At 42.5% G+C, this 27706-nt stretch overlaps 1 protein-coding gene, 1 long non-coding RNA gene and 1 pseudogene across 2 annotated transcripts; 1 reads left to right on the top strand and 2 right to left on the bottom strand.

The window, feature by feature from the left end:
* Positions 1-27706, top strand: LOC108314824. The gene is made up of 3 exons (XR_001829681.2): positions 1-100; positions 7375-7484; positions 27548-27706. It is a non-coding gene; the product is annotated as an uncharacterized LOC108314824 (long non-coding RNA).
* LRRC30 (leucine rich repeat containing 30) lies at positions 2073-4030 on the bottom strand. Its single transcript, XM_017543919.2, has one exon. It carries the CDS (start codon positions 3651-3653, stop codon positions 2748-2750), a length of 906 nt encoding a protein of 301 aa, XP_017399408.1. The 5' UTR covers positions 3654-4030; the 3' UTR covers positions 2073-2747.
* Positions 16204-16313, bottom strand: LOC119473503 (annotated as a pseudogene).

Raw genomic sequence — 27706 nt, 5'->3', positions numbered from 1 at the left:
GAGTGTGCCAGTGTGCGCCTGGCAGGGATAGGCAGGTCTGCAGTTGCTGCTGGAGGGGGAATTTGGAGGAGACTTCCTTAGCTGCCTCTAAGTGACACTGGTAAGGTCTTCGTGCAATGGCTCAACAGATAACCTCATGCACAAATGTGCTAATGGAACTATGGTATCTGTGATAACAGCAAAAATTGGCTTCTTTCTTTTATGGGTGAGAAAATGCACTTTGGGGTCTCTTGGGAAAAATCACTTGGTCTTTGAATAAGCTATACGGACCCTCTTTGATCAGCTTTTAGAAAAAGCAAGTATTTTTCACAGTAAAATTGCCTGATCTGAGAATGAGCTAGCCACTGCCTCAACACGTTGCTGCTCTTTCCAAATCAGGCGAGTGAAGAGGGGGAGGAATTAGGGTTTGGCGGCTGCAGGGAATGAAGTGTTTGACTGATTTAACCCAGCTGTGTTCTTTGCTTACTGTTCTCTGGTTACTGAGACTTTGGAGCTCAGTCTAGCCTACGCCCTACAGTGTGCTATTCTTCCCTCCGTCCATTGTTTGTATCTTTCTTGAGGAGGAATCACATCTTGCCGCAATTGTAGGAACTCACGTGGGTCTGTCTCCTTCTCCAGCCTGCGAGCTCCGTGGTAGGAGGGGTAGGTACTATTTTTCTCAGGTTTCCCACCCAGTGTCCAGACTGGAAAAGGTGCTAATAAATATACATTTGATTGAATTAAACTAAGAATACCGAGAAGTTTTACAAGTCTTGGCAGCAACCCCAAATGCTAAGTCTTCTTGTAGTCTGCTATAATTTCATAGACAAATGTGCCAAGAAATCAGAGCAATTGGCTTTTCATTGACCTGAAGGTACTTGGTTTTCTTGAGTGTCATCTTTCCATTCTGATTCTTTAGCTCTAAAGAATCAATATGAATGTCGTGTGGCCCTTGGCTGCTGCTGTAGCAGTCAGGTCCAGTGACCTTTGGTGCAGGAACGCTGTCACTGCTTGCCCTGGTGTCTGTGTTTCACCAACAGCTGTGTACTCTTGAAATAAAAAACAAGCTTCATGTTTTTACAGAGCCTTTTTTCCAAGGAGCTTTTAAATGTCGCTAAACTCATTTTTGTTTAACGTCAACATGGGAAAGTCAATATTACCCTCCTCCAAATTGTAAAAGGGTAATTACTTTTTTGCATGACTTGTCTATGTCTTTCCCTTTTTTTTTTTTTTTTTTGAAACAGAGTCTCATTCTGTCACCCAGGCCGTAGTGCAGTGGCGTGATCTTGGCTCACTGCAACCTGCACCTCCCTGGTTCAAGTAATTCCCCTACCTCAGCCTCCCAAGTAACTGGGATTACAGGTGCGTGCCACCATGCCCAGCTAATTTTTTTGCATTTTTAGTAGAGATAGGGTTTCACCATGTTGGTCAGGCTGGTCTTGAACTCCTGACCTTGTGATCCACCACCTCGGCCTCCCAAAGTACTGGGATTACAAACGTGAGCCACTGCACTATCTTTCCCTTCTTTCCTGTCTTTTGGTCATTGTTGGCCAAATTATCCCATTTAGTAGCTTATCTTCGAGAGGGCAAATGTAGTCATGGATAAGTGAAATTAGAATGGGATCATCTGTTAATAGCCTAGTGTCTAGCAAAAAAGTTCAAGGACGTGACAATGAGTGGGAGAGGACTGGGAAGGACAGTTGAAATACACATTAAGGCCAGGCGCAGTGACTCACGCCTGTAATCCCAGCACTTTGGGAGGCCTAGGTGGGCGGATCACAAGGTCAGGAGTTCGAGACCAGCTTGGCCAATATAGTGAAACCCCATCTCTATTAAAAATACAGAAATTAGCTGGGTGTGGTGGTAGGTACCTGTAGTCCCAGCTACTCGGGAGGCTGAGGCAGAAGAATCACTTGAACCGAGGAGGTGGAGGTTGCAGTGAGCTGAGATTGTACCACTGCACTCCAGCCTGGGCAACCGAGTGAGACTCTGTCTCAAAAAGAAAGAAAGAAAGAAAGAAAGAAAAAGAAAGAAAAGGAAGGAAGGAAGGGAGGGAGGGAGGGAGGGAGGAATACACATTAATATCAGTTCACATTTATTATCTGAAAGCCATCATGCTACCCGTTACTCACCACCAGACATAAGCATGAGAGGCTTGATGATTCCTCTACAGCCGCATGAAAGAAAAACTTCCTATGATGGTCCCCCCCAGAACTCAAGGGGAGAGCTCTGCCTGTTTTGGTCACTGGGGACAGAGCCCACTGTGGTTTGCCTTTTGGTCCCAGGTTATACTTCATAGGGGCTGACAGAGGAACATGTCTTGCCACTGCCACCCGGCCACAGGTTGCTGATTCAATGGTAGAAACCATCTGAAACCAGGTTTCAACACCTGACACTGTCCTTGGCACACAGTACTTAGCAAATATTTGCCTTTTGAGTTACACTGAATTCAGACCTGTTAGGTGTCCACTCTCCCAAGGGCTGAATCTCACTGCTCCTCAGAAGAATCAGAACTATTAGTTCTCTTTAGAGAAAACCAACCCCCTGTTTCAATTTATGTTTAGGATGAGATGAACATGATATTCCAGAAGTTATTAAGAACATACAGAGCTAAAAGTAAACACCTCCTTAACGTGGATGTTCAACAATGATTTAGCAAAATTAAAAGCACTGGCAGACACGGTGACAGTAGAAATTGAGATAAGAGAGCTACCCCAGCTGGCAGAGTTCAGGTAAGCTGCCTCCCATCCAGGCCTCCAGGACCCACGTCAGGTGTGTTTTTTGTCCTTTAGGTAGCTGAAGAGCATCTCCAGGCCCCCCTCCACCAGCTCTGGCAGAGGCTTGGATAAAGGGTTGTGGGAAATATGGAGCCCTTTGTCCATGGGATTCCAGGCGATCCTCACCAGTCTACACAGCAGGTGGAGTTCGCTCGGGAGGGTCTGGATGTCGTTGCTGTTGAGGTTCAGCAGCTCCAGGCTGGTGACCAGGCAGAGCGACCTCGGGAAAGAGTGGATATTGTTGCCCTCGGCAATGAAGATCTGCAGACTGGCCAGATGCTGGATGCTCTCAGCGATGTTTTCCAGGCGATTGGAGCCCACGTGCAAGAAGATCAGCTCCTTCAGTGAGAACACACACATGGGGATGTGCGCAAAGGAGTTGTTGCTGAGGTTCAGCTTCCTCAGTCTGGAGAGGTCAGCGAAGCCTGCAGGGAGCTGGGACAGGCAGTTGTGCGACAGGCTCAGGACCTCCAGGTTTCGGCACAAGCTCAGCTCGGCCGGCACCTCGGTCAGGCAGTTCATGTTGACAAACAGGACCTTGAGGCTCTGCAGGAGGCTCACCTCTCTGGGCAGGCTCTTCAGGCGGTTCCCGCACAGGTTCAGGACCACGATCCGGGTCAGTTTCCCCACCTCGGGAGGGAGAACTCGGAGCTGGTTGTGAGACAGATTGAGTTTCTGGACCTCAGACAAGCCCCAGAGAAAGTCAGGGATGTCTGTCATTCCTCTGGTGACCAGGCTGAAACTGACATGGTGCATGCCACGCTTCAGCAGAGACCGTGGGTCCCTCCCCGAGAGCAGGGCATCGTCCCATGGAGAAAACTTCTGTCTCCTTCCCATGAACAGCACCCGCTTGGGGCCCTTATCCTTGGAGCTGGCTCTTGACTGCCTGGCCCCCATCGTACCTTCCCTTCTAGTCACCCTCCTCTGCCACCTCCCAGGCGTGGACTGTGTCCTCTCAGCTGCTAAAAGCCAGGCTGTTGCAGGCAGAGATCGTGTGTCGGGGTGAGAACCAACTTGTGTCGGGGAGGTCCCAGCATGGAGAAAGCTGCCACAGGAGTCTTGATCAGGCCTTGCAGGTGTCCGAGACAGGTCCCTGGGTGGCTGCAGGAGCTGTGCTCCTCCCGCAGGGTTTAGGTGTTTTCTCTCTGAGCAGCCTGAGCTGTAATGATATACTTGTCCAGGACGCTGCTAAACTGCTCGATTCCCTCTGAATGCTACAAGGCAGCTGTCACTGTCACTCTGCCTGAGTTTTATTGACCGGGTACGTGCAAACAGGTCACAGGAAGGCTGCATATAACTTTACTCTCTCGGCTTTTCTTGGGTGTCACAGTTGAGCAGGGTGATTAACAAGCCCTTCTCTAAAAAGAAGTAAAGTGGAAAAACAGAGCAGGCCACACCAGCACCAGCTGTCGGCAGGATTGCGGGAGCTCAGCCAGGCAACTTTACAGTGAAACTGGGCTCTGTGCTAGCGACAGTTATGTCTTTAAAGCTAAAGATCATCAGATGATATCCTAGGTGCCCTTTCCAAACCTTGATGAACTGTGTGTTTGTGAAAAGGTACCAAAAGCAGCCCGGATACCTCAAATCTTCCAAGTCAAAGCTGTTTAATTCTGTGCTTGTCAGAGGTGATGTAGTGAGAAGGGAGTTGTGGGAGAATCTCAACCCTTCACTCCCAATTCAGCCAGAGAAACTCTGGGCTCATCTGTCTTACAGAGACCTTTTCTGCATTTAGTAGGGTGCACTTTAAACGTCTGAACAGCCACGTGAGTAGCCACCTAAGTATGGTAAGCACCAACCACCCATTGTCCTGGACGGATACAATGAGGCCCCCCTTGCTACGCACCGTTTTCTCTCTCTTTCTTGTCCACCCTGTCTTTTCCTTGAATTAAAAAAAGTTAACTTAGACCTTAAGTTTGCAGAGTTAACTGTTGGTGTTACAGGCTGAACTTTGTCCTCTCACCCCACCCTCGAATTTCATATGCTGAAATAATAACTCCCAGTATCTCAGAAGGCAGCTGCATTTGGCGATCGGGACAAGTGAAGACACAGGGAGAAGGCAGCTACCTGCAAGCCAAGGAGAGAGGCCTCAGAAGAAACCAATACCTTGATCTCAGACTTCCAGTCTCCAGAATTGTGAGAAAAATAAATTTCTGTTGTTTAAGCCACTCAATCTATTATGGTTGGAAAGGAGGCAGACATACATCTGCATAGGTGAAAAATCCGAAAAATAAGCAGGGATTGGCTGGGCACAGTGGCTCATGCCTGTAATCCCAGCACTTTGGGAGGCCAAGGAGGGTGGATCACAAGTTCAGGAGATCGACACCACACTGGCTAACATGGTAGAACCCTGCTGGGCGTGGTGGCACATGACTGTAATCCCAGCTGCTCGGGAGACTAACGCAGGAGAATTGCTTGAACCAGGGAGTCAGAGGTTGCAATGAGCTGAGATCGCGCCACTGTACTCCATCCCAGTGACAGAGCGAGACTTTGTCTCAAAAAAAAAGTAGCGATTAAGAGGACAAGAGATATCAAGGTGCTGCCCTAGGTTCTAAGCAAAAGACTTGTGGTCTGTGGCAAGGGCTGGTTTGGCCTGAAAGGTTGGAGTTTGTGCAGCTATGTGTCCTGGAGACCCTGCTGCCTCTGGGATACTGACCTCACACGGCTGTTGTCACCAACCCAACAACTGTCACTAGGTCCTAACTGGGTGCTGCCTGGGGAGCCTGGAAGTCCATCCACACTCAGGGCACAGGATCTGGGCAGAAGGAGCAGCGGAGGTAAAACCAAGGAGAGACCACTTCCCTCGACACACGGCATTTGAGAGAGATACGACCCCTTTGACTGAGTCAGCTCCAGGGATTCTGGACAAAGGTGGAGACTTTGCACATGCTTTTCAAGAGGCACCTGAGGGTTCTAATTATCAGTGTGGTGGGTGGCAGGGGAGCAACGTGGTTAAATTTAGACCCTAAGTTTTTGGAGCAGACCATGACTTATATATGTAAATTTCATATCGTTCTGCTGTCAAAAAAAAAAAAAGCTAGCTATGCTTCCTCTTTCCTTCCATGAGCCTGAGAAATTATGCTAGAGTGCTTGAAATGTGGGGAATTGGAGGACCTGGGATGGTTTATGAAAAATATCAACAACTTTCTGCTTGTGGCAACTCTCTCTTCCCCCTTAATACATTTTGTCTAATAAATATTTTTGAGCACTTATCAATAGCCAATATTCATCAGATGTTTACTTATGTGAAAGTCACTGTACCCCTCACTTTATATGCAGAATGGGTATTAAAATTATCTCCATGTTACAAATGAGGAAAAGGAGATAGACAAAGGTAAAGTTACTTATGCAAAAATCAACTCACTTACCCGAGATCAAGTAACTAGTCAATGGTAGAACCAGGATTTGATCTCAGGATTCAATCCCAGTTGGTCCGCACACACCTCTTGTGGCTGGGAACCAGAGGAAGACGCTGGTCTTACCTCTGTAAAGAAGCAAATCAACTCTGGCTAGGACATGGCCCCTTGCTTTCAAGTGCCAGGGTGTAGGACTGAGGGAGCCCAGATCAAAAAATGACTCCATTACTGCATGCATAGAAATAAATTACACAGGGCCGGGGGAGGTGACTCACACTTGTAATCCTAAGACTTTGGGAAGCTGAGGTGGGAAGATCATGAAGTCAGGAGATTGAGACCATCCTGGCTAACACGGTGAAATCCCATCTCTACTAAAAATACAAAAAATTAGCTGGGCGTGTTGGCACATGCCTGTAACCCCAGCTACTCAGGACGCTGAAGCAGGAGAATCACTTGAACGCAGGAGGTGAAGGTTGCAGTGAGCCGAGATGGTATCACTGCACTCCAGCCTGGACAACAGAGCAAGACTCCATCTCAAAAACAAAAGAAAGAGAAAGAAAGAAAGAAAGAAAGAAAGAGAAAGAAAGAAAAGAAAAGAAAAGAAAGAAAGAAAGAAGAAAGAAAGAAAAAGAAAGAAAGAAAGAAGAAAGAAAGAAAGAAAGAAAGAAAGAAAGAAAGAGAAAGAGAGAGAGAAAGAAAAAAAGAAAGAGAGAGAAAGAAAAGAAAGAATGAACGAACTACACAGCTAGATACTAACCCTGCTTACTCTAGGCCAGCAGAATCAGGAAAAGCAAAAGTTAAAGTATCACTCCGGAAAACTTCAGAGTGAGGGGTTTAGCTCCTCCAAAAACAGTTCAGGTCATCTCCAGAGTTTCTCATATATCAAACAGATGAGCTGTGTCACTAGCTGATTTGGTTTCTTCTAATTTTTTGAAATGTAAATGCTGCCCACTCAGGGACTCTCAGTTATCCAGTCAGTACACAGTTCTCTGAGAGGACATTCCTTGTCTCTGGTCTCAGTTTTCTCCTCTGTGAAATGGGCCTTTTGGAGGGGATGATGGCCGAGAGCCCCTTCCTGCTCTTCCAGTCTGATTCTCACCACAGATGATGCCACTTGTGAGAAACTGAAAGCTACATTAACCCCCTTTCTGGTGAAAGTATGCAAAATCCAAGACAGCCTTCATTTTTGTAACTTTAATGTTTGTCCTGGGGATAAACAGTAACAAAGAAATGTTGTTGGCTTTCAGGTTCTCTATACTGTATAGACCACATGTTTAACCTTTACCAGAAGAGACTTTTCAGGGCTCTCTGATGGAATGCAGTGGAAATAACTCCCAGAACATCGCTGGACAAGGTTTTGAAATTCCAGGGCACTGTAAGTAATGTGATTATCTTTAAAACCTAAGGAGCCAGTAGAATAACTGAAATGCATTTAATATGCCTGACGTGTTTACTGCATTGCTGTATATTCCAATTGATTGTTCCAACATATCAAAATCAATATGGATTCTTTCTTTAAACCTAGGTAATGTAAAACTGAGATAATGAGCATGTAAAATAGTAAGTTATGAAAATATCTGAAGCTACTTCTGAATTCACACTAATGGAGTGTCTATGGAAAACAATACATTTTATTCTATGACTTTTCAGTTTATGCCTGTGCATCATATCTGTTAATCTCAGAAGAAAGAAATGTGTACTTCTAAATAGTTTATTAAACTTTTTACTGTTCAAAAACTTTTAAATAGGCCAGTTGCAGTGGCTCATGCCTGTAATCACTTTGGGAAGCTGAAGCAGGCAGGAGTTCAAGACCAGCCCGGGCAACATGGTGAAACCCCATTTCTACAAGAAATATACAAATTAGCTGGGCACACTGGCACATGCCTGTAGTCCCAGCTACTCGGGAGGCTGAGGTGGGAGGAACATTTGAGCCCTGGAGGGCGAGGCTGCAGTGAACCATGATCGCACCACTGCACTCCAGCCCAGGCAACAGAGCGAGACACTATCCCCAAAAATTAATGAATTAATTAATTAAAATAGAAAATACAGCAGAGTATATGAAGAGACAACCCAGTTAACATTTGGCATATATAAAGCTAGATCTTTTTTTCTATGTATACTGGCTTCTGTCTTCCTTTACAAAAAAAAAACATTTTTTTTTCCAAAATCTGCCTTAGCCTACATTTCCTCTAAAGCAGAGCTGAGGCAAAAGCTTATGGGGCTGATATTTTATTAAGGAGCACAGTCATGGGTAACCAAGAATGAGGGAGACATGGGGAGGAGCATCAGGAGGGGAAGCAAACACAAGCGATGTGCTCTGAGCCGCCGCATCTTTGCATCAAATACAGCCTGTTGCTAGGTTTTGCAACCTTAGAGAGGCTATTTTAAACCACTGTAGCTCGGAATGGTCCATGGTTAAGCACCTGTGAAATGCATGCAATGGTAAAACCTAATGCACATTTTTTAAAAATCCCTAAATCATAGCTATTGATGACATATGGCCCATAGTATAGTACTAGGACAGGGTAAGAACTCAAATCAATGATAGTTATTCTAAAAATGGTAGCCATTATACACATACACACACACATGCCCCTGGAGTCATTCAGAGAACATTTTTCATGTGTTTGATTTTTATTTTTTCCTTCTTTATGAACTTTACACTTTTTTTTTGAGACAGAGTATTGTTGTGTCACCAGGTGCCAGGCTGAAGTGCAGTGGCACGAGCTTGGCTTACTGTAACCCTTGCCTCCCGGTTCAAGCAACGCTCCCGCCTCAGCCTCCCAAGTAGCTGGGACTACAGGCATGTGCCACCATTCCCAGCTAATTTTTTTTTTTTTAGTAGAGACGGGGGTTCGCCACGTTGGCCAGGATGGTCTCGATATCTTGACCTCATGATCCACCTGCCTTGGCTTCCCAAAGTTCTGGGATTACAGGCATGAGCCACTGCGCCCGGCCTACATTTTAAGTCCAATCAAACCTATTAACTCTGAAGCCCATCTCTCATTTATCTCCCATTCATCCTCAATATTAGTGCTAGGAACTGTTTGAGACACTTTCATGCATTCTATCTGACGCAAATAATACTTGGGAGATTGATTATTAACCTCATGTTAACTATGTGGAAGTTGAGCCTCACTGAAGTTAAATGACTCTGTAAGTTGCAAAGTCAATTACTACCAGCATCAGAATCAACACTCAGGTCTTCTGATTCTGACTCTGGTTCTCTTTCTACTACACAGAAACCTGTCTTCCTCTGCACAGTTTTTCTTAATAAGGTGGCTGATTATTTTTCCAATTGGAGCATGCCACAACCTTCTGGCACACAGTCATTGCAGAGAGAGGCAGCATAATCTAGTGGCTAATGTCATAAGCTCTGTTTGCCTGACCATCTTGGGTTTCAATCCTGGAAATTTTAGTCAAAGGCTGGGTGACCGTGGGCAAGCTACTTAGTTTGTCTGTGTTGTTTCCTCATACATAACGTGGAGATAATATTACTACCCATCATATAAGGTTTCTGTGGGAATTACATGACTATGTACAGAAAACACATAGAGCACGGCTTCATACACAGCAAGGCTACCTGAAGATCCCAAGGAAGATGTCAATTCCACAGCCACCTGAGTGCTCAAGGGCTGAGTACCTTCACCAGCAGGGCAAGTCTGGTCCCTTTCCTCGCCTATGACTTCCTCTTCACCACACTACACCTCAATCAGCTATTCCCAGGGGCAAACATGCTTCTCCAGAGTGTAAGACGCAAGTTCTAGAGGCAAGCTCTTAGAGAGATTGGAATCGAAATAACGTCTCTCCGAAAGTCAAGATCCTCTTCAGAAATCATTTGTCCTCAGTCTGTTGACTATCTCTCACTCTTTTCATTCAGCTCACATTTGCTGCCAGCCCAATTCTATTTCAAACCCCTTGTCTCCTTCAGAGCCCTGGAATCATCCCGAGGACACAGTAGGCACTCAGTAAATGTTTACTGAAATGAACAAACATTTGGGCCCTGATGGAAGTTTCGTGTGAGAAAAGAATAATGCAGAGGGCATTGAATATCCCGCTTGTTTTTAATTGCTTCTCTGCTGCTCTATTTGGATATCTGCTTGCTTATAAGTCCCTCCAGAGGACTCTGCCTACATCCTGTGCTGGCTGACCACAGGATCCCTGATTTGACCTCCATCACAGCAGCTCACTGAACAAAAGCTTTGTCAGATAAGCCAAGGCTCTTTCATCTTTAAGAGGAGACCTCAGCACCTTCTCAGGGAAGCTGCTCGGCCCTGCTACGTCCTCCTCTGTGAATGGGGATAACCGTGCCTCCTTCACACAGGCCTGTTGTGAGGATTAAACGGAATGACACAGGTAAAGCAAGTCGCTCAGCACAAAAGGATCCTGTTGCCATGCTACCAGCCACAGTACTCCATCCTTCCCATTGTGGCCAGAATGTTCTAGAAGACTGTTCCCATCAACCCACTGCATGTGGGCCCTCCGCCGACATACCTGTGCTCACAGACAGTCCATGCAAGCTATAGTTACACACATGTCTGCGTCACAGCCTCATGCCCCAGCATTTACCTCTAATACTTGTACTTAATAACCCCAACTGGCTCCCCTACACGCCCCTTGGTATTTCATAATGCACTCCTTTGCTCATGCTGATCCTTTGCTACACATGACTCACACCCTTCATGTTTCCACATAACAACAGTGCCCCCTCCTCCAGGAAGCCTTCCTTGACCACCCACCTTCCTTCAGGGCCATCTGGGCATCCTTCCTTACTTCCCAGAGCATCCTGGACTTATCTTTGTCACAACACTACAGCCCCAGATCTCAACTAGGCCAATTTTGCCCCTCATGGAGTGTTTGACAATATTGGAGATATGTTTCATCAACTGTGGAGGTGGTACCACCAGTGTCTAGTGAGTACAGGCCAGTGATGATGCAAACATCTTACAGAGCTCGGGACAGCCTCCACAACAATCGTTCAGTCTACAATCTCAGTCACGCAGGGCTTAAGAAACCCTACCATATGTGGAGTGCGGTGGCTTACATCTGTAATCCCAGCACTTTGGGAGGAAGTGGTGGGCAGGTTACCTAAGGTCAGGAGTTCGAGACCAGCCTGATCAACATGGTGAAAGCCTGCCTCTACTAAAAATACAAAATTACCTGGGCATGGCAGCGCATGCCTGTAATCCCAGCTACTCAGGAGGCTGAGGCATGAGAATCGCTTGAACCCAGGAGGCTGAGGTTGCAGTGAGCCAAGATTGCACCATTGTACTCTAGCCTGGGCAACAAAAGTGAAACTCTGTCTCAAAAAAAAAAAAAAAAAAAAGAAACCCTATTATATAGAAATCATCAGCTTTTCTGCCAGTCTCCTCCATTAGACTATAAATACATGTCTTAGGGCTGGAGCTAAATCTTATTCATTATTTGTTCTCCTTGAGCCTAAGACGTTGCCTCATGTGTGGTACCTATTCAATAAGCCTGGTTTCTTCTCACTGTATCCTCTTATTTGTGAATCAAACCTACTCTATTTTGAGAGACTTACTGACTCTGTCCTACTATGTGACCCATATAACCAGAAACATAAATAAAATTGCCTTGCTTGTCAACTGGTATCAGACTTCTATTTATCCAGAATTACACTACTGACATTATTCATTCAGGAAGGAAGAACTTATAAGCAAGGTCATTTCATCTCTTTGAAATCTGAATGTCAATAGCTCTAGCCTGTCACCTAACAAGATACAGAAATTATAGGACTGGTGCAACTCCAAAAAAGCATTGAGTCTACTTTTGCTGGCCAGCTACCTTTTATTAAATCATCTCAACAAATTCAAATGTATCTTTTAGAAAGGTGGCTTCTAGAGAGACAGCCATTTTGTTATTTCGCATATTTTCCTCTTGGGAAATTTGCTGGTCTAGCCCTAGTCCTTTCGCTGGGCCAACCCGAGTCCTTCGGGTATGAGTTTTCCTTGCATCTTCCTGTTTGTCTTCAATGGAGCTGGGTAACCAGTGAAGGCTGTTATAGTCCTGTTCATTCGGTCCTGATCCATTGAAGTATATTTCATGCTTTACAGCACTGAAGGAAAGGCGAAATAAAAAGATGCTTTGATTAAAAGTCAAGAGAGTAATTAAATACCAATTCAGCCTTCTGCATATTGAGTTTATATCAGAAAGCAAGGTCATAAATTTAAGAGCAATGAGATTCTGTATAATATCCACATACCAAAGTAGTAGACCTTTCTATCAAAGATCGCCTCCTTTTAAGAAGTTTTAAATTATTGTGACATTTCAGGATAATAAATTGATAAATGGCTAAAAAAAAAAAAGAAGAGACACTAAGTTCAGTCAAGTGAAATATCTAAGATCTAGGCGTTTCTGATAGAAAGTTTAAAGTATGTACAGTGTGTATATAACTTATCTGTTTAATAAATTATACATTTGAATGTTATTTAAAACTCCCCAAACTATTTATCACTGTTTTAATTTCAGATTTGGTCTAGACTATGTTAACAAAAATAAATGTTCCCTCTTCATTGAATTGGTGAGGAAAAGTTAAAAGGAGTTGAACCCTAGAGTCAGAGGAATTCCAAATTCAGTTTAAAATCCTTGATTAAGAGCTGCACTTTTTCCACATGCATCTGAGCACTGGTGCACATTTTCCAGCTTCTTTCTCACAGTGGATTCTGAGTCTTGCCTCCAGCCCCTCTCACTGCAGTCAGGAACTCCCCTGTGCCGCAGAAAAATGTTGGCAGCATACATATCTATCTGCACCAGTGGGACCGGCTTGCCCACCACTGTCCAACAGCAAACTCTGAGGGGGCCTTTTCTCAACTCCAGTCCCTGTCACAGCAGTCAAGGAATTGTCCCACTTGTCCAGGGATCTGCCAGGAAGTTTGCTCCTGTCTGGGCCAGTGGGACAGGCTTCTACCTGGATCCCTGACCAGCTTTCCCACACAGGCTGGTTACCCTCTTTAAGTCTTCCCCAGGTCCATCCAAGTAGGGACACTGCGACAACCAACCTTGGAGTCTTGGTGAGGCCTGCAGTAAGCCTGGGCTTATGGCTCCCTCTAGTGCTTAAATGGCTGCAGGAATCATAGGCTCTGACAATAGTCAGTCGGCTTAGCTTCTAGACAGGCCCACTAAAGGATGGCCATAAATAAAGCCAGACTGCAAAGACCTGAATAAATACCTAACTCTTGAATGCACAGACATCAGCGTACATCTACAATTATCAAGAACAGTCAGGGAATTATAAACTCACCTAATGCACAAAACAAGGCAGCAGTGAGAGAATATAAAGAGATGGAGATGTTTGATCTGTCAGGCAAGAAATTCAAAATAGCCATGTTAAGGAACTCATTAACTTCAAGAAAACACAGAAAAACAATTAAGAAATGTATCATATAAATTTAACAGACAAATTTAAATAACAAAAAAGAACAAAAATTCTGGAGCTAAAAAATTACAATGAATGAAAGGGGGGAAGCCAACAGTGATAAAGTAGAAGAATGAATCACTGAGCTTGAAGACAGGCTATTTAAAAATATACAGTCATAATAGAAAGAAGAAAAAGGAATGGAAAAGGAAAACTTAAGCTTATATAATCTGTGGAATTGCATCAAAAAAAAAAATCAAGTTCTTCTTGGAGTTCAAGAAGAAGCAGAGAAGACAAAAGGATAGAACACTTATTCAAAGAAATAATTTTAAAAAAACTTTTTACACCTGAAGAAAGATATAAATATCCATGTACAAAAGTCACCAATCAGGCTGGGTGTGGTGGCTCATGCCTGTGATCCCAGCAATTTTGGAGGCTGAGGCAGGTAGATCACCTGAGATCAAGAGTTTGAGACAGGCCTGGCCAACATGGTGAAACACTGTCTCTACCAAAAATACAAAAAAATTAGCTGGGCGTGGCGACGGGTGCTTGTAATCCCAGCTACTCAGGAGGTTGAGGCAGGAGAATCACTTGAACTCAGGAGGCAGAGGTTGCCGTGAGCCAAGATTGAGCCATTGCACTCCAGCCTGGGCAGTAAGAGCAAAACTCCATCTCAAAAAAAGAAAAGAAAAGAGAAAGTTACCAATCAGATTCAACCCAAGACATATCATCAAACACTCAAAGGTCAAAGACAAAGAGAGGATTCTGAAACCAGCAAGAGAAAATAATAAAATAGTAAATAAGATAATTCCAATGTGCCTGGCAGTAGACTTCCCAGCAGACATCTTGCAGCCAGAAGGGGGCAGGATAATATAGAGTGCTAAAGGGAAAAAAACATTCAGCCAAGAATAGTGTACCAACCAAGGCTATCCTTTAGAATTAAAGAAGAAATAAAGGCCTACCCAGACAAACAAAAAGCTGAGGAAATTCACCACCTAACCTGTCTTACAAGAAATGCTATAGGAAGTTCTTCAAACTGAAGAAAAGGATGCTAATGTGTAACAAGAATACATCTGACATATAAAACTCACTGTTAGAAGTAAATATGCAAATTCAGAATACGTAATCATGGTGTGTAAACCATTTAGCTCTTTAGTATGAAGACTAAAAGACAAAATGGTTAAAAATTATAACTATAATAAATTGTTAAAAGATAGACAAAATTAAAAGATAAATTGTGACCGCAGAATTCAAAGTGCAGAGGGAAATGAAGTTGATGTACATGGTTTGCTTTTTATTTCTTTTCTTTGAGATCAAAGTTAAGTTTTTATCGGTTTAAAATAATGTGTTATAGGATGTTTATGGTAAAGCTCATGATAATCACAAAGGAAAAATCTATAATAGATACACTAAAAATAAAAAGCAGGAATGAAAACACCCTACTAGAGAAAATAATTTAACCACAAAGGAAGACAGTAAGAGAAAAAGAAAGGATAAAATGTCTATAAAACAACTAAAATCAAATAACAAAATAGCAGTAGTAAGCCTTAACCTGTCAATATTTACTTTTATGTAAATGGATTAGTTTTTTCCAATTAAAAGACATACAGTGGTTGAATGGATAAAGAAAACAAGAGTCAACTATATGTTCCTAACAAGAAACTCACTCCACTTGTAAGGACACGCATAAATTGAAAATGAAGGGATGGAAAAATATAATCCATGCAAATGGGAACAAAAAAGGGCAGAAGTAGTTATGCCTATATCAGGTAAAATAGACTTTAGGCCAAAAACTTCAAAAAGAGACAAAGAAGGTCATTGTATAATGATAAAAGGGTCAATACCCAAGAAGACATAACAATTATAAACATATAAATGCACCCAACATTGGAGTACCTAAACATGCAAAGCAAATAATAATAGATCTAATGGAAGGGATAGAATATGATACAATAAGAGCAAAGGACTTGCATATCCCTGATTCAGCAATGGACAGATCATTCAGAAAGAAAAGTGACTGCATTCTTCATCAAATGAAACTAACAGGCATTTACAGAACATTCCATCCAACATTTGCAAACTACACATTCTTCTTAACAGCATATGGAGCATTCTCCAGGATACATCATATGTTATGCCACAAAACGTGTCAAACAAATTTTTAAAAATGAAAATTATGTCAAGTATCTTTTCTGACTACAGTGAATAAAACTAGAAATTAGAACAGGTGTGGGGGCTCACACCTGTAATCCCACCACTTTGGGAGGCCGAGATGGGCAATCATAAGGTCAAGAGATTAAGACCATCCTGGTCAACATGGTGAAACCTCATCTCTGCTAAAAATACAAAAATTAGCTGGGCATAGAGGCTCATGCCTGTAGTCCAGCTACTCAGGAGGCTGAGGCAGGAGAATCACTTGAAGCCAGGAGGTGGAGGTTGCAGTGAGCCGAGATTGCGCCACTGCACCCCAGCCTGGTGACAGAGCAAGACTCCATCTCAAGAAAAAAAAAAAAAAAAAACTAGAAATTAATAATGGGGAATTTTGTAAACTGTTCAAATACATGGAAATTAAATACAATGCTTCTGACCAACCAATGGATCAATGAATAAATTGAAAAGAAAATTTTAAAAATTTCTTGAAACAAATTGAAGGAATGTGTTCTCTTTCCAGGTCCACAAAGGGGCGTAGTTTTAAGGTCAAGAACTGCCTAGCGCCATGCCCCGCTCCAATCTCTCTCCATCCGGGAGATTTTTTTTTTTTTTCTCTACACATTCAGAGAAACTTCTCTAGTAACACACTATAGAAATGATCCCTGAAAGTACAGTCTTCCATCCGGGAGATTTAACGGTTTATGTTTGAATTTCACGGGCTCGGGAAGAAACAAAGAGTCAGTCACTCCAGCTGAAGCTCTAAGGAACTCCTTTCATTGGCCCAGGGTCTTCGAGAAGGTGGGGGGTCCTCCCAGGTTAAAAGTCCCCTTCTTCCACACCCCTTCGGACTCCATGTTTGGATCTCCTTCCATGAACACTCCCCTTGTGGAAGCCATCTTTCTCTCTCCTGGATTTCCCCTCTGGAGTCCCCTTCCACACTCTCTCGTGGAAGCCTGTCTTCCCCTCCTAAACTCCATCTCTCTCTGTTTCCTTGCACTCAGTGTGGAAGCTGCTTTCCTCTCCTGGATTCCGTCTTTCTGGATTCTCTCACTCAGTGTGAGAGTTAGCTGTTTCTTTCTCTCTCCTTCTCCGGTTTCTCTCTCTGAATAAATTACTTTCTACGATCACTTTTAAGTCTGGCATATACTGCACACTGCACTGTGGTCCCCTCTCTCATTCTTGAGAGGGCAGGAGACCAAGACCTGGAGAAACGTCCTCTCAGGGGAGCTGAGGGCACCCTGAACCCATGAACCCCAATATTACAAAATGAAAATGAAAACAATATGCCAAAACTGATGGGATACAGCAAAAGCAATTCTAAGAGGGAAGTTTATATCGATAAACACGTATGTCAAAAAAGTAGAAAGATCACAATGAAACAACCTAATGCTGTACCTCAAGGAGCTGGAAAAACAAGAACAAATTAAACCTAAAATTAGTAGAAGGAAAAAACAATAATGATGTGAGCAGAAATAAGCTGGAGACTAAAAAATGCAAAGATCAACAAAACAAAGAATTGATATTTTGAAAAGGTAGAGAAAACTGACAAACCTTTAGCTAGACTAGGGAGAAAAAGGGACATGACGCAAATAAGCAGAACCAGGGACAAAAAAGAAGACATTATAACTGATACCTCAGAAATACGAAGGATCCTATGATACTATTACAAATATATGCCAACAAATTGGAAAGTCTGAAGAAATGGATAAATTTCTGGACACATGCAACCTAGCAAGACTGAATTATGAAGACATGGAAAACCTGAGGAGACCAATAATGAGTAACAAGGTTGAAGTAATAAAAAGTCCCCCATCAAAGAAAAGTGCAGGCCTGGATTGCTTTATCACTGAATTCTATCATACATTTAGAGAAGAACTAACACCAATTCTTCTCAAATTATTTAAAAAAAAAACAAAAAACTGAAAGAGAAGGAATTCTTTGAAACTCATTCTGTGACAGCATTACCCTGATATCAAAACCAGACAAGGATACACAAAAAAAAGAAAACTGCAGGCCAACATTCTTGAAGAACATAGATGGAAATATCCTCAACCAAATAGTAGGAAACAAAAATCCACAACATATTAAAAAGATTCTTGGTTATGATCTAGTGGGATTTATCTCAGGGATGCAAAGATGATTCAACAGACGTAAACTGATAAATGTGATATATCACATTAACAGAATGAAGAACAAAGCCGTATGATTCTTTCAACAGTCACAGAAAAATTTTTTGAAAACATTCAACATGTCTTCATGATAAAACATTTAACAAACTAGGTATGGAAGGAATGTACCTCAACACAACAAAGGCCATACAAGATAAACCCACAGCTAACATCACACTTTCTCTGAAAAAGTTGAAGGCCTTTCCTCTGAGATCTGGAACTCCACAAGGATGCTCACTGTCAGCATTTCTATTGAACATTATGTGGGAATTCTTAGCCAGAGCAATCAGTCAAGAGAAAGAAAAGGCATTCAAATTGGAAATGAGAAAGTCAAGTTGGCCCTGTTTGCAGATGACATGATCTTATAAACCCCCTAGAGACTCCACCAAAAAAACTAATAGGACTTATGAACAAATTCAGTAAAATTGCAGGACACAAAATACAAAATCCACATCAGAAAAGCAGTAGTGTTGTTGCTGTTGTTGCTGTTGTTTTAGATGGAGCCTTGCTCTGTCGCCAGACTGGAGTACAGTGGCGCCATCTCCGCTCACTGCAACCTTTACCTCCCGAGTTCAAGCAATTCCCCTGCCTCAGCCTCCCAAGTAGCTGGGACTACAGTCACACACCACCACGCTCGGCTAATTTTTTATGTTTTAGGAGAGACGGGGTTTCGCTATGTTGGCCAAGATGGTCTCTATCTCCTGAACTCATGATCCGCCCGCCTCAGCCTCCCAAAGTGCTGGGATTACAGGCGTGAGCCACAACGCTTGGCCTTTTTATTTTTTATTTATTTATTTATTTTGAAACAGAGTCTTGCTCTGTTGCCCAGGCTGGAGTGCAGTGGTGTGATCTGTGCTCACGGCAATCTCCGCCTCCTGGGTTCAAGCGATTCTCCTGCCTCGGCCTCCCGAGTAGCTGGGACTACAGGCTTGTGCCACCACACCCAACTAATGTTTTGTATTTTTAGTATAGACAGGGTTTCATCATGTTAGGATGGTCTTGATCTCCTGACCTCGTGATCCGCCAACCTCGGTGTCCCAAAGTGCTGGGATTTCAGGCCATCAGTAGTGTTTCTATGTGCCAAGAGCAAACTGTCTGAATAAGAAATCAAGAAAACAATCCCATTTACAGTAGCTACAAATAAATAAATAAAATTCCTAGGAATAAATTTGACCAAGGATGTGAAAGAGCTTTATAATAAAAACTATAAAACATTACGGAATTGAAGAGGGTACAAATAAATTGAATGATAGCCTGTGTTTATGGATTATAAAAATGAATATTTTTAAAACATTCATACTACCCAAAGAAATTTATAAACTCAGTGGAATCCCTATCAAAACACCAATGACATTCCACACAATAATTTTAAAAGGCAATTATAAAATTTATATGTAATCACAAAAGACCCCAAGTAGCCAAAGCTTTCTTGAACAAACAACAAACTGGAGGCATCATATTACCTGACTTCAAAATATACTACTCAGTTATAGTAACCAAAATAGCAGGTACTGGCATGAAAACAGACCTATCAACCAATGGAACAAAATAGAAAACCCAGAACTAAATCTCACATCTATACCCAACTGATATCCAATAAAGGTGCCAATAACATTGGTGGGGAAAGAACATTCTCCTCAATAAATGGTAAAACTTAATATCCACATGCAGAAGAAAAGAACTAGACTCCCCCATCTCTCACCATATATGAAAATTAATTCAAAATGGATAGAGACTAAATTGTAAGATCCAAAGCTATGAACTACTAGAAGAAAATTTAAAGGTGTATTTGATGACATTGGTCTGGGCAAGGATTTTTTTGGCTATGACCTCAAAAGCACATACAACGAAAGCAAACTAAAAAGTTACATCTAACTAAAAAATTTCTGCATGGCAACAGAAACACTCAACAAATCAAAGAGACAACCTACAGAATAGAAGAAAATATCTGCAAACTATTCTTCTGAGAAAGGGTTAATATCCAGAATATATATGGAACTCAGACAAATCAATATTAACAAAAAATTCTGATTTAAAATATGCAAAAGACCTGGATAAACCTTTCTCAAAAGGCATACAAATGGCCAACATGTATATTAAACAATTCTTGGCAGGGCACGGTGGCTCACACCTGTAATCCCAGCACTTTGGGAGGCCGAGGCAGGAGGATCATGAGGTCAAGAGATCGAGACCATCCGAGCCAACATGGTGAAAACCCCATCTCTACTAAAAAATACAAAAATTAGCTGAGCATAGTGGTGCAAGCATGTAGTTCCAACTACTTGGGAGGATGAGGCAGGAGAATTGCTTGAACCCGGCGGGCAGAGGTCCCAGTGAGCCGAGATTGCACCACTGCACTCCAGTCTGGTGCCTGGCGACGGAGCAAGACTCTGTCTCCAAAAAAAAAATGCTAAGTATACTTATTGGATAAATGCAAATCAAAACTGCAATACATTTGGGAGGCTGAGGCAGGCAGATCATCTGAGGTCAGGAGTTCTAGAGCAGCCTGGCCAATATGGCAAAACCTCATCTCTGCTAGTAACTCCAGCTACTCCGGAGGGTGGGAAAGGAGAATCACTTGAACCCAGAGAAAGATTCTGTCTCAAAAAAAAAAAAAACTGCAATAAGATGTTACCTCACTCCAATTGGAATGACTATTAACAAAAAGACAAAAAGTGACAATTTCTAGAGAGAATGTGGAGAAAGGGGAGCTCTTATATACTATTGATTAGAAGTTTCCTCAAAAAGTATCTCAAAATAATAAAAGCTATTTATGACAAACCAACAGACAATATCATACTCAATGGGCAAAAACTGGAAGCATTCCCTTTGAAATCTGGCACTAGACAAGGATGTCCTCTCTCACCACTCCTATTTGATATAGTACTGGAAGTTCTAGCCAGAGCAATCAGGCAAGAAAAAGAAATAAAGGGTATTTAATTAGGAAAGGAGGAAGTCAAATTTTCTCTATTTGCAGACGACATGATTGTATATCTAGAAGACCCCATCGTCTCAGCCCAAAATCTCCCGAAACTGATAAGCAACTTCAGCAAAGTCTCAGGATACAAAATCAATGTGCAAAAATCACATGCATTCCTATACACCAATAACAGACTTAAAGAGAGCCAAATCAAGAACGAACTGCCATTCACAATTGCCACAAAGAGAATAAAATACCTAGGAATACAACTAACAAGGAACGTAAAGGACCTATTCAAGAACTACAAACCATTGCTCAACGAAATAAGAGAGGACACAAACAGATGGAGAAACGTTCCATGTTCATGGTTAGGAAGAATCTATATTGTGAAAATGGCCATACTGCCCAAAGTAATTTACAGCATCAACGCTATACCCATCAAGCTCCCAATGACCTTCTTCACAGAACTGGAAAAAACCACCTTAAACTTCATATGGAACCAAAAGAGAGCCCGCATAGCCAAGTCAATTCTAAGCAAAAAGAACAAAGCTGGAGGCATCACACTACTGGACTGCAAACTATACTACAAGACTACAGTAATCAAAACAGCATGGTACTGGTACCAAAACAGAGATATAGACCAATGGCACAAAACAGAGGCCTCGGAGGCAACACAACATATCTACAACCATCTGATCTTTGACAAACCTGACAAAAACAAGCAATGGGGAAAGGATTCCCTGTTTAATAAATGGTGTTGGGAAAACTGGCTAGCCATGTGCAGAAAGCAGAAACTGGACCCCTTCCTGACACCTTACACCAAAATTAACTCCAGATGGATTAAAGACTTAAACATAAGACCTAACACCATAAAAACCCTAGAAGAAAATCTAGGTAAAACCATTCAGGACATAGGCATAGGCAAGGACTTCATGACCAAAACACCAAAAGCATTGGCAACAAAAACCAAAATAGACAAATGGGACCTAATCAAACTCCACAGCTTCTGCACGGCAAAAGAAACAGTCATTAGAGTGAATTGGCAACCAATAGAATGGGAAAAAATTTTTGCAATCTACCCATCTGACAAAGGGCTGATATCCAGAATTTACAAAGAACTAAAACAGATTTACAAGAAAAAAACAAACAAGCCCATTCAAAAGTGGGCGAGGGATATGAACACTTTACAAAAGAAGACATACTGGTCATTAGAGAAATGCAAATCAAAACTACATTGAGATACCATCTCACGCCAGTTAGAATGGCGATCATTAAAAAATCTGGAGACAACAGATGCTGGAGAGGATGTGGAGAAATAGGAACACTTTTGCACTGTTGGTGGGAATGTAAATGTTCAACCATTGTGGAAGACAGTGTGGCGATTCCTCAAGGACCTAGAAATAGACATACCATTTGACCTAGCAATCCCATTACTGGGTATATATCCAAAGGATTACAAATCTTTCTACTATAAGGACACATGCACACGAATATTCACGGCAGCACAGTTTACAGACCTGGAACCAACCCAAATGCCCATCAATGATAGACTAGACAGGGAAAATGTGGTACATATACACCATGGAATATCATGCAGCCATCAAAAACGATGAGTTCGTGTCCTTTGTAGGGACATGGATGAACCTGGAAACCATCATCCTCAGGAAACTGACACAAGAACAGAAAATCAAACACCGCATGTTCTCACTCATAGGCGGCTGTTGAACAATGAGAACACATGGACACAGGGAGGGGAGCATCACACACTGGGGTCTGTTGAGGGGAAATAAGGGAGGGACAGCAGGGGGTGGGGAGTTGGGGAGAGATAACATGGGGAGAAATGCCAGATATAGGTGAAGGGGAGGAAGGCAGCAAATCACACTGCCATGTGTGTACCTATGCAACAGTCTTGAATGTTTCATATCTACCCCAAAACCTAAAATGCAATTAAAAAAAGAAACAAAAAAGAAGTTTCCTCAAAAAATTAAAACTAGAACTACCATATGATCCAGCAATCCCACTTCTGGATATATATCCAAAGGAAATGAAATCAGTATGCTAAAGAGATTATCTGCACTCCCAAGTTCTATTGCAGTACAATTCCCAATAGCTAAGATATGGAATCGACTTAGGTATCTTCCAATAAATGAACAGACAAAAAAGTGTGGTGTATATATACACACACTAGGGAATACTGTTCAGCCAGTTCAGCCATAAAAAAGAATGAAATCCTGCCATCTGTGACAATATGGATGAACCTAGAGGACCATTGTTAAGTGAAATAAACCAAGCGCAGAAGGACAAATAACACATGATCTAACTGATACATGGATCGAAAAAAACTTATTTCACAGAAGTATAGAGTAGAATAGTGGTTACCAGAGGCTGGGGAAGGTAGCAAGGAAGAATGGGGAGAGGTTGGTGAACATATTCAAAGTTACGGTGGGCAGGAGAAATACATTCTGCCCACTACACAGTAGTGGTGTTTACTGCACAGTAGGGTCACTAAAGTTAACATGATGTCTTATATATTTCAAAATAGCTAGAAAAGAGAATCTTTAGTATCCTCATCACAAAGAGATGATAAATGTTTGAGGTGATGGATGTGCTAATTGCCCTCATTTGATCATTACAAAATATATACATATATCAAAACATCATATCATAAATATGTAAAATTACGATTTATCAATTAAAAACAAAACTTAAAAAAGGTTGAGTTTATCAATCCTATCTCTGCCAAGCAGTGCAATCTTGGGCCAATTACTTATCCTCTCTACACCTCAGTTTTCTCCTTTGGGAGATAGGAATAATAATAATTTGAGATTGCTTTGAGATTTAAATGAGATGAAACAGGTCAATTGCTCAGCATGGATCCTGACACATAGTAAAGTAATAGGTAATATATCATTAATACTTATTAATGATGTTATTACTATTAATATTAATTTTTTTGAGATGGCATCTCGCTCTGTTGTCCAGGCTGGAGTGCAGTGGTACGGTCTCAGCTCACTACAACCTCCACCTCCTGGGTTCAAGTAATTCTTCTGCCTCAGCCTCCCAAGTAGCTGGGACTACAGGTGTGTGCCACCACGCCTGACTAATTTTTGTATTTTTGTTACAGACAGGGTTTCACCATATTCGCCAGGCCGATCTTGAACTCCTGACCTCAGGTGATCTATCCACCTCAGCCTCCCAAAGTTCTGGGATTACAGGTGTGAGCCACCACATCCGGCAAATATTACTGTTATTTTCCTACTAGTTTTGAGAGTCTAGGCAAGTTTCCAACCATGCTGAGAGCTTCAGCTTGTTCTGGGGACCAACTTATCATCACGATCATCATCATCATCACCACCATCATCTTCATTACCATGGACATCAGCATCTCAGTGCTTTCTGGACTTTTAAGTGATTGCATTTTAGCTGAAAGAAAGGGAGTTAAGATGCTTCTATGCTTAAAAAAATCAATGTAAATGTTTGCAACTATATAAAAATTGTATATGTACACAGGAAAGGACTGAAAAAAAGCAGGGAAGAATAGACATTGATTTGTTTGGGTGTTCAGCATGTGGATGGAGTTTTAAACTTTTCTTTGATTTCTACTAACATAACTGTATGTAATAATGCTTTAAATAGGTTGATTATATACAAATTATAATGAATCTCCATACACCTATCACCTACCTTCCCTACAAACAATTTATTTTATAATCATGAAGGAAAATTCAAGTCAGCACTCTGACCAAATATAATAACTTTCATGAATAAATGAGGCAATAAAAATGACCTAGAACATGCAGGTGAGGAGTAGGAAACAGAAAATAAAAAGATTTGGCTCCACTGGAAACGTCCAGCTGGCTCCAAATAACCAGAACCCAGGTGTGCTCACACCACATCATTCCTTCTATTCATTCAACAAGCATTTACAAAGCCCTTGTTGTACACGAGGCCAGGCGTGAGGTCCTATGCAAAACAAGAACGCTACTGGGGGAATAAAGGAAAATGAAGACCAAGTCCTTGTTCTTGCTGATTTCCTACTCTAAATCTAACCAAAGTATTTTAGTGCAGGGTTATATTAAATACATGCTATAACAGAAGCATGTCCAAGTTGTGATGGGAACGGACCAAAGAAGGGAGACGCTCTGCTGGGGATGGGAACAGTACCAGATTCAGAGGAGGTGATGGCGCAGTGGCACACACCTGTAATCCCAGCACTTGGAGGAGGCTGAGGTGGGCGGATCACCTGAGGTCAGGAGTCCGAGACCAGCCTGGCCAACAAGGTGAAACTCCGTCTCTACTAAAAATGCAAAAATTAGCTGGGTGTGGCGGTGGGCGCCTGTAATCCCGCCTACTTGGGAGGCTGAGGCAGGAGAATCATTTGAACCAGGAGGCAGAGGTAGCAGTGAACTGAGATCGCACCATTGCACACCAGCCTGGGTGACAAGAGCAAAACTCCATCTCAAAAAATATATATATTCAGAGGACGCATAAGTGGGGGTTAGAAGGCCAAGGAGAAGCAGAGGGCTGAGCCTGGCAAGCCGAGTGGCCAGGAGGAGCAGAGATGATGGAGGGAGCCCTGGAGACCACAAGCACCAGGGGAAGCCTGGAGGGTGGGATGCAAACAGGTGAGAGGAGAGGCAGCAGAGCCGGCAGGAAGAGTGGAGGCGCTGAATATCACAGACGAGAAATGAAAAACTCACTCCAGCCGTGTTGCTGTTCTCGGAATAATCTTGAAAGTGTTCTCCGATTTGAATTAGTTAATAATGACTTGGCTTCATGTAATGGTGCTTCTGCTCAGCTTACATTGCAAGAGGATTTTACCGTTCTGGTTTCATACTTCCAGAAGAGACACGGCTTTTTTTTACAGGCCCCTGGGGTTTAATGACTATGCATTTAGGCTTTTGCAAGATTTAATGGTTTAATACTGCAATGGATTTTAAATATCTCCTAAAAATAATTAAAAAGGGATAAAAACAAGTCATGATTAAGTACTGAAAATGCTTTAAAATTTTTGCAGTCAGGTATTATGTCTAATTAAATAAACTCTATTTCCACATTGACACATTGTTTGCAGTACGCGAGTGCCATTCTCAGGCACTCAGACCGGCCCCTGCATCACAGCCATATTCTGCTGCTTGGAGCACACATTTTTTGAAAGTCCCAGAGAGATGGCCAGGTGTAGTGGCTAACACCTGTAATCCTAGCACCTAGCACTTAGAGAGGACAAAGTGGGAGCATCACTTGAGATCAGGAGTTTGAGACCAGCCTAGACACCGTAGCAAGGCCCTGTCTCTCCAAAAGCATTCTGAAAAATTATCTAGGTGTGGCAGCACATGCCTGTAGTACCAGCACTTCAGGAAGTTGAGGCAGGAAGATTACTTGAGCGCACTGCACTCCAGCCTGGGAGACAGAAGGATACTCTGTCTCAAATAATAAATAACAAATAAAGGAGGTCCTAGAGAAGGGAGTCTGTGCACTCCTGTGTGCTGGCCCAACTAAGTTCCTGAGAGTGGGACTTGCATGGGGAGTTGAGATCATTGATGGGACCTCAACCACCCAGTTTGGAGGCTCAAAGCACAGGAATGCTTTGCCCAGCGTCCCGTCTGGTTACCCCATAAAGTATAAGCCAAACAGGCCAGGTGCAGTGGATCACAAATATAATCCCAGAATTTGGGGAGGCCAAGGCAGGTGGATTACGAGGTCAGGAGTTCAAGAGGAGCCTGGCCAAGGTGGTGAAACCCTGTCTCTACTAAAAATGCAAAAATTAGCTGGGCGTGGTGGTGGGTGCCTTTAATCCCAGCTACTCGGGGAGGCTGAGGCAGAGAATTGCTTGAACTTGGGCAGCAGTGACCTCGGATTGCTCCACTGCACTCCAGCCTGGGTGAAAGAGTAAGACTCTGTCACAAAAAAAACAAAAAACAATACAAAGTGTGGTCGGGTGCGATGGTTCATGCCTGTAACCCCCGCACGTTGGGAGGCCTGAGGTGGGCGGATCACAAGATCAGGAGATTGAGACCATCCTGGCCAACATGGTGAAACCTCATATCTACTAAAATACAAAAAATTAGCCAGGCATGGTGGTGGGCACCTGTAGTCCCAGCTACTTGGAAGGCTGAGACAGGGGAATTGCTTGAACCCAGGAGGTGGAGGTTGCAGTGAGCCAAGATCACACCACTGCACTCCCGCCTGGTGACAGAGCAAGATTCCGTTTCAAAAAAAAAAAAAAAAGTATAAGCGCAACAGAGACCTCAGAACAAACCAAGGAGTGAGGAGAGAAAAAAAAAAAAAACTTTGAATTCAATTGAGCTGGAACCAAAACTTACTGGAAAGTCACTGAATGTAACTACACGTTTATGGATGTTTTTGTGTGTTTGTTATCGGGCAGCTACGAGAGCTTGAGCTAGATTTAGGTTTAGTTGTAAGAAAACAAGACACTTTTTGCATAACTGAAATAATTTTTTGACCGAAAATCATGTATGCTATGTCTACAGAGCTTTTTAAAATTGAAAAACACAGTTAATGAACACATTATGGGAAAGAAAGCAAAACAAACTTTTTTGAAAGGGCAAGAAAATCAACCTTTGCCACAGTTCCTGGCTCTACAGAAATTTGTATATTTGGATTTAATTTGTCCTGAGTTCAGTCAATTGGAGCAGTTTATGTCAGCTTTGGTTCTCTTCACATCCCTGTAAATATATTTGCCTTTCAAGAAGTAAATATGCCCCACACAAGGAAATTTAGAAAGGTAACTTATGCCCCGCAAAACCTTTTCTCTCTGTTTGAAAGCATCTGGAATACCCAGACAGAGGTAAGTTTTCTTTCAGAGGCTTCTGGTTTCTTTGTACATGGACATAGAAGAACTCAAATGTCATTCTCACCCTCAGGAAGTATGATGAATTTCATTCCAGGCAAAGGTGGATTCACTGCGAAGTTAACACAGCTTAAACTTCAGCACCCCTCACATGCCCGGGACACTCCCAAGG

This window comes from Cebus imitator, unplaced genomic scaffold (assembly GCF_001604975.1).
Source record: "Cebus imitator isolate Cc_AM_T3 unplaced genomic scaffold, Cebus_imitator-1.0 Scaffold162, whole genome shotgun sequence".
Taxonomy (NCBI): domain Eukaryota; kingdom Metazoa; phylum Chordata; class Mammalia; order Primates; family Cebidae; genus Cebus; species Cebus imitator.
This window is presented reverse-complemented; position numbering and strand designations above follow the sequence as displayed.

Excerpts from the sequence above, each read along its gene's own strand:
- LRRC30 (XM_017543919.2), bottom strand. The coding sequence starts at position 3,653 with ATGGGGGCCAGGCAGTCAAGAGCCAGCTCCAAGGATAAGGGCCCCAAG.